General features: G+C 37.8%; 1 protein-coding gene across 1 annotated transcript in view; it reads right to left on the bottom strand.

Moving 5' to 3' along the window:
* C1H8orf34 (chromosome 1 C8orf34 homolog) overlaps positions 1-12,034 on the bottom strand; it is a 390,966-nt gene that overhangs the window by 31,505 nt on the left and 347,427 nt on the right. The window contains exon 11 of the mRNA XM_036760505.1: positions 5,786-5,906. Coding sequence (XP_036616400.1) covers positions 5,786-5,906 — 121 coding nt within the window. The remainder of the gene's footprint in view (positions 1-5,785; positions 5,907-12,034) is intronic.

Raw genomic sequence — 12,034 nt, 5'->3', positions numbered from 1 at the left:
TAAGTCTTATGAAAGAAAGGCCTGGATTTTTATCTAAACTTAGGATCTCCTCCAACATGCAAAATAGAGCTTATATATGTGGTTGGCATTAATAAATTTCTGTTTCATTCATGCAATGTTAAAATTTTAAAAATGTATATCTACAAGGCTTTTGGCACCATGTTAAAGTACTAGAGATAAGAAGTATTAAGGGATTTAGAATGTACCCCAAAATTAAAAAAAACTTAAAATTAAGTACAAGCACAAGACCATGAGTCTGCTCAGTGTTTTGAGAATACAGCTCTATTAGTCAATATTGATGTTTTTGAAAATATACGTTGCCTATTTGGCATATCAAAACTATACAAGTCAAATAATCAATCTAGAAGAAGAGAAAAATTCTAGTAGTTTGTTTCTGGACTTTTATTTCTCCTCTCTTTATTCTATTCCATTTTTATTAGTGGATGAAATAATTACTTTAAATGAGAGTCTTAAGGAGCAACCTCAAGGTAAGTGGAAGGTCATCTGGTGATGAGCTGGATCTACCAAGCCCCAAGGGCAAGAGAAATGAGAAGGAAGACAATGACAGGCTAAGATATGAAGAGTTATAGGTGGAAAGAGGCAGGATATTGAAAATAATGCCAAGAAGCATGAACTCTAAATTAAAGTTGATGGGTCATCAGTACAAAGGGTAGAAAAGGAGGATGATGTAGATGTGAACATAAATAAAGGAAGACAGTTTCCTTGCAAGTTTTGAATCAATAGGAAGGTAAGAAGACAGGAAGAAGACCAAAGGGAAAGCGGGAACAGTATTAGGAGGCAGAGATGAAAGTTTTATTTATACACATGAAATAGAAAGGCTATATATTAAAGAGAGATCAAAAGAAAATCAACAAAGGAAAAAATACATATCCAGAACATGGGACCAGAGAAGAGAAGAAGAAATTGAAAATCATACTAAGTCTGTGAGTTGAGTAATGGATAGGAAAATGTAGATGAACAAAAGAACCAAAAAGTGACCTAAGTATGAGTTGGAGAGGAAAAATGAGGAAGTCAGCTCTCATTGAGATGAAAAGATTGAGGGGCCATACAATATTAGCCCATTCAACTTGAGGTCTTCAGCCACATAAATGAAAGAGCAATGAGAGGGAGGTAGGGAGGGAAAGAGAGGGAGATGGAGAGGGAGGGAGAGGGAGAGAGAGAGAGAGAGAGAGAGAGAGAGAGAGAGAGAGAGAGAGAGAGAGAGAGACTGATTAAAGGCAAGTATTCAATAAGACATGTTATTTATTTTACAATGTCATGCTGGGCAAAATGTGGTAAAATTTAAAAGTGAAATGAAAATCAATATGGACAAGGAGCATGTGTGGAGAAACCTCTTTGTGGCAAAGCATCACTGAATTTGCTTTCTGTTAAGTACATGGTGTGCCAATCACAAATGCCCTTGAATTTACTTCTCCCTGTTGTACTGACAGTTTCACTAATTCTGAGGTCACCCTAAGGGATAGATATTATACCATAAAAACAGACTGAAAATAAAAGAAAGCACTTGTTGTAATTACAGTGGGGATTAGACCAGGGACCATGGTTCTTTAGAGTTCAAAACTAGAATTACAGATTCTTGCTTGCAAGCAAATTTTAAAAAGACCAGAGAGAAGTAATTAAAGTACTTATTTGCTTTAGACAAATAAGACAATCTTATTAACCAATAAAGGTATGTGTGTACATGATTGTATGAAGCAGCTAGTTGGCTCAGTGGATAGAGTGCTGGGTCTGGAGTCAGGAAGACCTGAGTTCAAATGCAGCCTCAGACACTTATTAGCTGTGTGATGCTGGGCAAATCACTTAATCTCTGTTTGCCTTAATCTAATGGAAAAGTAAATGGCAAACCACTCCAGTATCTTTGCCAAAACACAAAACAAAATAAAACAACAATCTATGGGCAGTTTTGGCACATTATAATCCAGGGGGTCATGAAGAGTCAGACACAGCTGAACAATAGCAACATGTAGGTACATAGATGTGTGTATGTATGTATGTATGCATGTATGTTTGTATTTCACTCCAACATTGGAGACATAGATGTGGAAGATGCCCAAAATATTGTTCTCCTTACTCTATTAAGGTGGTCTAGAGAGATTTTTCTTTCCTCTTTTTTGTGAAGGCCCCATCCTCTATTAGATATACATCCATTTTCAATTCTTAGCAAAAATAAACTAGTGAACCTTAAGGAACAAAGCCTTTTGAGGGCTGACATCTTGAAGAGGGCCAAACCGCATCATGTTAAGTGAGAATAAATATTCCATTCTCCTGAAGGTATGCCCATTTCTAGAACCACACTCAAAGCAAACATCTTTTGAGATCTTGACATGACTGAACACTAGGGTTTATTACCCTTTTTCTGCATGTGTTTGCATTTTGAGAAAACAGCCAGGACTAAGAAACAGGAGGAGCCAAAAAAATATTTCCATTCAGACCTAGGAAACTGAATGCCAGCATTTTCAGCAGAAAAATTAATTCTTGTGAGATATCCAGCCCAATTTTGCACACTCCTGAGGTTCAGAAGACTTAGATAAGCATTTGAAACCTTGAATTTTTTTCCATACTAAATGTAAGACCTAAACCTCTCTGGCATCATGTCACTGCTAAATCTCAATACATTTTAGACTCACCCAAGCATCTCCCATTTAAGATTAATTTTGACTCATCTAAGGCTTGCTGTCACTTTGCTCAGTGCAATGATCTAATATACCACTTCCTGACTCCTCGTGTCATTGGGAAGGCAGTCTCATTGTTTTCAAAGTCGCATGGCTTCTAGTGTATGCCGGACCTCCCATATACAAAATTACATTCGAAGACAACAGGAGGCTTGTGCCAGCTTAACTGAAGCGTCTGTCACCCACAGCTTAGTATCACACTGATGGTGTGTTCTTTCCCACTAGGCTGGCAGAGTATGAGGCTAGCTATTCTGCTTTCTCCCACAACAGGGCCTGGAGAGCTACCATCAGAGACTGACTTGTTCCTTCTCAGCTCCTATTAACTGATAGTTACTAACCGGTTTCTATTTTGATAAGGCTTTTAGGCTGATGATCCCATACATTGAGTAGAAGTCTAACATAGCTAGGTTCAAATCCTACCTCTGACACATACTGACCGTATGACTCTATGCAATCCCAACCTCCTCGTAATTGAAGTTGCATTCTCCAAGAATTGAAGTTACAAAGCTCCTGATCCCTATTGGTAAAGGAAGTCTCTTTTCAAGGAGTTCCTTGTTTAATGAAATCACCAGTCAGGACTGCCTTTCTTTCCCTCACAACATTTACAGCTAACATTTATATACCACCTATTAGATACCAGGCACTATGCTAAGTGACCTACAATTATTACCTCATTTGGTCCTTATAGTAACCTTGTAAGGTAAGTGCTACCACTATTTCCATTTTACAGTTCTGGAAACTGAGGTAAACAAAGGTTAAGTGACTTACCAGGATCGCGTAGCTAGTAAATGTCTGAGGTTGGATTTGAAATCAGATCTTGATTTCAGATGCAGAGCTCTATCCACTGCATCATATGGCTGTCACAACAAGAAGATTGGGCTCCTAGCCCAGCAAAATTCTATAGATACTGGGCCAGAGGGACTGCTGAAGCTAATTTCAAGGACTTGGGAGCAGTTAATACCTCCTACAGAATAGCTAAAGAAGTTGCTGAGATCCCTTTTTTTCCAATTTGGACATTTATTAAGGACCTATTGTGTGAGGTGAGCAGCTAGGTGTCACAGGTCTGGAGTCAGGAGGCGTCTTCCTGAGTTCAAATCTGGCCTCAGACACTTATTAGCTGTATGAGCCTGGACAAGTCACCTAACCCTGTTTACCTCAATTTCCTCATCTGTAAAATGAGCTGGAGAAGGAAATGGCAAACCACTCCTGTATCTTTGCCAAGTAAACCCTAAATGGGTTCAAAAGGAATCAGACAAGACTGAACAACAATGACAAGAAAATGCTATTACTGAATTGTAGCATCTAGAGAACTACTGCCTGCTTTTTTCTTGCTATAAAATCATTAGGAGAATGACCTATACCTTTACTGAAAGTACCCTAGAAGAAAATAAAAGGAAACAAACTTATTTGAGCCAAAGATTTTCTACAGCAGTCTGCATCCTTATGGTCATCCAAGTAACTGAAAGACGTAAAGAATACAAGATCCCAAGCATGTGTTTGGGGACTGTTTTTTTAAAGGCTTTAGACCCAGTGGAATAAAATGAAGTCTTCTTCATAGGAATATTAATATCATGCAAGACTCCTAGGCAGATGGAACCAGCCACCACAAAGATTTCCCCAACAAGTGAAGCATAAAATAAGGAGGTGTATGCTCAAAAAAGGGTGTGTTATTGTCACAGATGAAGTCTTCAATGAGTCCAAATGGAAGAGACATTCTTTATAGCAGGTAAGATGTTCCAGTTTTTGACTAATGTGGTGCTCAGTGATTATATCAAGCCAAAGAAGACCAAAAGGAGTCCTCAGTTCTTTATAGATATAAAGCCACGGGAAAAACCAAATGAATGAAGAATCCCTATCATCTAGTCTATGACATGTAGTTCAATGGACTGAGTTAGTCCATCATTACATATAGCTTAGATAAGAACCCCACATCAAAAATGAGCTTGGATATGGACTGAATTAGAATGGGGATTCTTAACTTCGGGTTCACACAGTTGTTCTTTTAAGTGTTTTTCTAACTGCATTTATCAAATTATAAATATATTTATTTAACCTAGGCAGCTAGGTGGCAAAGTGGGTAGAATGCTGGGCCTGGAGTCAGGATGACCTGAGTTCAAATCTGACCTCAGACGCTTACTAGCTGTGTGGTACCGGATAAGTCATAACCTTTGTCTTCCTCAGTTTCCTCAGTTATAAATTTGGGAAATGATATATTTGTAAAGCACTTAGTCCAGTGCCTGGCACATAATAGGCACTTAGTAAATGCTTGTTCTTTTCACCCAATTCCCTCCCTCCCCCACTCCATATTTCAATATAATTCTATGAATCATATTAATTAACAACATGTAATTAGTAACACTGTTACCCTATACTATATTAATACTTATGCATTTAAAAACATCATTCTGAGAAGAGGTCCATAGGCTTCACCAGACTGACAAAGTGGTTTTTGAACCTGAAGCCCTGAAATAGGGGGAAAGAACAGTCAAGATTGAATTTGGAAAACTATACAGCACTTTCAAAGAGTCCAAGCTGCTCCCTACCACACAAATACACACACAACCAACTTTCCAGCAAGGATACTGCATTTCTAAGAATCATGAAATATCACAGTTTCTGAAGAATCATAATTGTGGATGACCCAAGGGGCAATGGAAAGATGCATGATGGGTATCAAGAAGTTGTAGCATATTACCATTGATAGTTTATCAACAAGAAGTAACAATAGCTTCAGCTCTGTAAGGAATCATGCATTTCTGCTAGGAACAACATTTAAGTAATAGTGATGACTAAGTCAAGTCAATCTCAGATAGATGGGATCTATCATAGATATACTACTTTGTCTCTTTTTTTAAAGTCTAATCTCTCACTTTGCTATAAATCATTTACTGCCATTTGACGGGTTCTTGGTTTTCAAAACAAACAAGTGAAGTTATTCAATTGGTGCTTTTCTGAAATTCCATTCAGACATTTAGTCTTATAATTTCAAGCCTGAACATGTTTTCCCTGACTTTTCCATTAAAACTCAAAGAAAGGTACTATTCATTCCCCCCCCCATCACATTCTCAAATATTCAATAAACCCATACATACCAGCAAGATGCTTCTCCATGCTCTGTAGTTCCTTCACAGCTAAGGAATCTTTCAAGATTTTTAAACTTGGAGAGCTCCCACTCGTGGTAGCCAGGTTAGCCAGGTCCCATACTGGGGGGCACTGAAATAATGGTGAGAAACTCAGATAGATATGGAGGTATAGTACACTTGTGTTTTTCCGGTATTTACACCTTCAACAGCAAAAAGAATAAATTCTCTGCAAATGTTGCCCTTAGAACAAGAAGAATTACAATCATTCACTTTTAAAGGCATTTTAAAGCTTGCGAACACTTTCTTCTCAATAACCATCTGAGGTTAGTGGCATCCCCATTTTACAGCTGAGGAAAATGAGGCACATAGGATTTAAGCAAATTACCCAGGGCCAAAGAGTGGCAGAACCAGAGTTTAAGCTCAGGTCTCAAGTCCATGACCAAGGCCATTTCCAATATGACATGTGGTTACAGGCACACTCACAAATTTTCCCAAGGTCCATCACTAAATAATTCCCAGTTTCCTTTTTCCTTTGTGCAGTCTTGAGAGCTTCCTTTTACCATTTAGAGAATTACCAAAGTCTCCAAACTGTCCCAGTCAAATATCTATAGCTGCCAAAATCCCAATATTGCTCCAAGGTAGGGGATTTCAACCCCAAGACTCAGTCTCTCCATGCACTAGTGGAATGAATGGCCTTTTCCAACCACAGGACTTGCTTGTTATACAGGGTGTTTCTTAAGTCTAGACACATAGGAAATGTGGAGATATTGCATCGAGTTCATGTGAATCTTGCAAAGCGCATCAACCTTTGCATCCCAAATGACAGAAATCACATTGAACATGTTATTTGCTAATATTCTAATTAAATAAAATGTTGTTGAAAATTTCATTCATTTTTTGAAAATATGCATTTTGCCTATGTGTCCAGACTTTAGGAATACCCTGTATTTTCCCATCTATCCAAATATAAATCTACCTCAGAATATTTCCCAAAATATAGGCATTCACGGTGCTCATATACTTGCTCTACTCAACTCCACAAATACTGACTCATGGTCTCTTTTCTGTTCTTGCCTTTTCATCTCTCTGAATCTTTGTGAGTGTGTGTGTGTGTATGTGTGTGTGTGTGTGTGTGTGTGTGTGTGTCTGTCTGTCTGTCTGTCTGTTTGTCTAGGTCTGTCTATGTGTCTGTCTGTCTCTCTCCCCCTTCCCTTTGTCTGTCTGTCTCTCTGTCTTTGTCTATTTCTCTGTGTACCTCCTCTCTCTCTCTCTCTCTCTCTCTCTCTCTCTCTCTCTCTCTCTCTGTCTCTGTCTCTGTCTGTCTGTCTCTCTCTGTCTCTCTCTCTATCGCTCTTCCCCCCCCATCTCCCTTTCCTCCCTTGCCTTTTTCCTTCTCCCTCTGCCTCTCTGCCTCGTCTACTCTTCCACTTCACGGACTTGGCAATTAGAAATAATGCTCCATTATAGATCTCTGATCATCGCACCAAATCACGATTGCCACCATCTAGAGAACTGACAATATTCTTTTATAGCATAGAGAGTAATTAGCTAGGTAATAGAGAGTAATAGCTACAAGCAGCTATACACCCTTTTTGCCTTCCTTTGCAAAGCTGTTCGCCTTTCAAATTGGCCATCAGCCAGAGTCAAACGTGATTCCTCAAAGAATATTGGTAAAAACTTGTTTTAAATTACATTGATCATTTTTACTAGAACTCTTATTTTCATGAGTTGAAAATTTTTTAAAATTTGATTTCATTCTGTTTTACAGTGATGAAAAATATTTTCCCCCTGGAAATCCCAGCAATTATCACTGGAATGGCATGATGGGAGAAGAAAGATTAATCACTTTTTCTACCACTTTTTTCGTGATTTATGCAAAGAAGGACAGCAAGGTCACAGCTATGTCTATGATGCTAGTTATAGTTAAGTCAGACATAATAATAGTAACCATGGCAATAACTAGCTTTTATATAATACCTACTATGTGAGGCACTGTGCTAAGTGCTTTAGAAATATTATCACGTTTGATCATCACAACAACCCTAGGAAGGAGATCCTGTTTATAATAGAGATATTATCTCCATTTTACAGTTGAGGAAACTAAGGCAAACAGAGGTTCATTTACTTGCCCTGTGCCACTTAGTCCCTAAGCAATTTTTTCTGCTATGGCTTCCATATTTTGAATTCTTCTTCTCATTTGGAAATGAAGTCTACACAAAGAGATTTCACTTGCCAGCAACCTGTCACATAGAACATGTGAGTAATATTTGGTTAATAGGTAAGAACAATCTAGTTAAAGTCCAACAGAGCCCTTATAGTAACTATTGTAGGACTACTTTATAGAGCCAGTGTCTTTTTTCAATATGTTGAAATGTTCATGTTTCTTAATGTTTGATGTTGGAGGAACAAATTTTTATCAAGGGAAAAATGAAAAATGCTGGGACCACAGATGGAGTTATAATACCAACTTATATTATAAAATAGTAATCATAAAAATCACGTAATATTGTTTAAAAAAACAGAAAAAATAGATGAATGGAACAGACTAGACCAAGAAGAATGACATATAATGAAACTCAAAAAATCCATGTTTGGTAAATCTGAAAACATTATTTAATTTCAAAAAACTGCTAGAAAAACTGGAAAGCAATGTGGCCAAAATTAATTTTAGAAAAACTAGTAACAATAGTTACTCCCTTGCAGTATGTTAATGTGAGGTGAGAAAGAGTACAGTCCCCCAAAAAGGACCCTAGGCAATCAGATCAGCAAAGGCTCTAAAATCCTCTAACCTTTGCTCCTGGCTTTTGGAATGTAATAGATTCAAACGACCTCCTTAAGGGAGGGTAGTTTAGAAGATGACCCAAATTTGGGAGTTCTAGGCAGTTTCAATGATGTTTCAATTCTGAGGTTTCTCAGAACTAACAAAAACCTTTTCTGCATATCATTCCTTCCTGTCAGCATGTTCTTCCTGAAGACTCTAGGTCAATCAAGTACTGAACTGCAAGAAATGGTTTGACTTTAGCATTGTGAAAGAGAAATCATGAGTCAATCACCCATTCTTTGACTGACCAGCTTTGGCTTTTCCATTGCCCTTCTCTGTGCCTCTTTATGAACTGTCCCACGTAACTGGCATGTTCTGGACCCCTCAACACTTCTTAGTTTCCTTTAAGACTAAGTTCAAATCTCACTTTCTATAGGAGACATTTCCTTGTTCTGTCAGATGTTAGTGCCTTCCCTTTTCAGATTACCTTCCCTTCAATCAAAATGGCATCTCCTTGAGAGCAGAAACTGTCTTTTCGATTGGTATCCACAGAGCTTTGCAAATAGTACTTAATACATGATTAATTCATTCATTTATTTGTTTGACTCTATATCTATATTTAAGATATAGATAGAAACATAGCACATAAAGGCACAGATATGTTTATAGACAGAAATGGAGATTTGTTTAGTCATTTTCAGTTGTGCCTGACTCTTCCTGACTCCATTTGGGGTTTTCTTGATGGAGATACTGCAGAATTTTGCCATTTCCTTCTCTAGCTCATTTTAGAGATGAGGCAACTGAAGCAAACAAGGTTAAGTGCCTTGCCCAGGGTCACGTAGTTAGGAAGTGTCTGAGGCCAAATCTGAACTCAAGAAGAAGAGTTCCCAGCTCCAGGACAAGAACTTTATCCACCATACCACCTAGCTGTCCAGATATAGAGATAGGCATAAATATGTTTATTGTTAGTTATAGAGATATGGATATAGGTATAGATCTTCTATGCTTCAAATTATTTACATTTTGTATTCCTCATTAGAACATGTCCTTGAGAGGAAGGACTAACTTTTCCTTTTTAAAAAATATATTTTCAATCATTGTGCAGCACCTGGAACATAGTAACCACTTAATAAATGTTTGTGCATTTATTGCCTGACCAACAACTTTCAAAATGTAAGTCCTTTGGGAGCAGAAACTGTATCTTCCTACACGACAAGTTAATAAGGGAATATAAAACTGCTGAGAGATGGCATTCAATAAAGGTTTATTTAAATTAAATCAATTGTTTTTAATTGACTAAAATCTATTTTCTTTCCTTGCTGCCTTCCCTCGTCCACTGAGAAAAAGAAAAACTAAAACTTTGTAATATACATAGTCAAACAAAAAGAAAAGTCCCTGTTATTATCTATGCTCCCAAAATGTATGTCTCAATCTGCATCCTGGAATCTATCATCTTTCTCTCATGTGGCAGGTAGCATGCTTCATCTGGAAACCTCTAGAATCATGTTTGGACATTTAGTAGATCAAAGTTCTAAAATCTTTCAGAGTTCTTTGCCTTTACAATGCTATTGCATAAATTGTTTTCACTGTGTTCTGTATCAGTTCTTACAAATCTTCTCAGGTTTCTCTGAAAGCATCCCTTTTTTATTTCTCATAATGATGTTCTAGTAAAAATATGGAACTTCACAAATTCACACGTCATCTTTATATGGGAACCATGCTAATCCCTGTACTTTTCAAATTTTAGTACAGCATTTGTTAATGTAAAAGGATTACAATGTAAAAGATGATCCAAAGTGCCTCTGAGCATTCAACAAGTTTTATCAAAGCTTAAATGTGAGCAAACCAAATCTTTACTCTGTCCTGAGAATAGGAGGAATATTATTCCTGGACTATTGTGTCTCTTCTATGGATTTCATCTCTCTGAATTCAATAGCCCAAATAGCCAGCAAAACAGGTTAGTAATTTTCATTCCTCATGGCTTAAAAGTTATTATTTAATCACAGACAACAAAAGAGCTGGTATATAGAGCTTTGACATAAAAATGAAACTTTTAATATAAAATTATTGATCCTATTGATACTTAATTGATGATTTTTACTTTAATAACCATTTCAATCTAATATTTGTCACACCAAATGAGATGTAACTCAAAAGCTCTCTTGAAAAACATATCTATTTCTCAAATCAAAAGGCTTTCAGCATGGTGCATAGACTTTCTGTGAAGAATTTATGGGAAAACAAGAAGAAGAATTGCATAGGATGAAAAGATGGGGAAGGATACCAGAATACTGCATCCCTTCCCCTTCCCTCCCTCCCCCTAGGATAAGCTGATCACCCCAGGTATTGGTACACTTTCTCAACCACTTTTAGTTGCCTTTCCCTTCTGATTAGAAGACTAGAGGGAATTAAAGTCCTCCTAAATATACAATTTATAGAAAAGTTACAGTCTTTCAGGCAACTCCATTTGCAGCTCTGCTTGTCTTCAACTTCCCAGAACACCACGCCCACGGCTGTCCAACTTCTCCCTTCTGACAACAATGCTGCTGGCAGCTGCTTCAGGGTGTAAGACCCAACAAGACCAGCAACAAGAGCTGCCAGCACAGGTTCTTTGATCTGCTTTACTAAGGAAAGTAATGTTAAGGGGCTAACAATCTTACTTTAATCCAACATACAAATATCATTCATTCAGTTCAGGAGGAAAAGCCAGCAACCTGAACTTCAGAGCAAATACAAACAAATTACAACATACACAATATAAACAGACCAAATCACAATTCATGGTTACCAGGAAAGCACCAACATCTGGGTTCACGAGCTGGGGAGCTCTTAATAACGGCCTGCCCAGAGTCCCATGCCACTCTTCCAGTGCTGAGAACTCCAAGGGAGGATGCCAACCTCTGGGTTTATATATCTTGCTCAGGGTCAAAGGAGAATCACACATATGACTCACCCACAAAAGCATCACAAACCTGGGACTCAAACCCATGCAAACCAGGCTTTCCCTTGAGGCAAAGAGGTCATCAAAGACTCCTAATTTAATCAAAGAAACAAAGGCCAAACTCTCAAGGGCACTTGATTAAATAAATGCTAAAAGTCCACCTTAATTACTGATATACCTCTCCAGATCCTTTTCAGTTTCCTTCTGGGTGTTGTCTTCTGCCATTAGATTGTAAGCTCCTGGAAGGCAGATACCATCCCTTTTTCTTACTAGTTTCCACAGCACTTAGCATAATGCCTGGCACATAGTAGGTGCTTGATAAGCGTATACGAAGTTGAGTTGAGGATCTAGGTCTCACACTGTGGTGGGGGGCGTGGTTGGGGATTAATGGTCAATATTGATGAGGCCACAGATCCACTGAACCATTGAAGTATAACATATAGTAAAGTAAGGTTTGTACCAACTTCTAATAATTCCATTTGGGGCTAATGAATTGCACTATTCTCCACAATGGTGATAAAAAAGTAGTTTTTCATGTTGTGGGAAAAATGTTCTT

The sequence above is a fragment of the Trichosurus vulpecula genome, chromosome 1 (assembly GCF_011100635.1).
Source record: "Trichosurus vulpecula isolate mTriVul1 chromosome 1, mTriVul1.pri, whole genome shotgun sequence".
Lineage (NCBI taxonomy): Eukaryota > Metazoa > Chordata > Mammalia > Diprotodontia > Phalangeridae > Trichosurus > Trichosurus vulpecula.
Note: the sequence above shows the minus strand (reverse complement) of the source record. Positions and strands in the feature narration are given on the sequence as shown.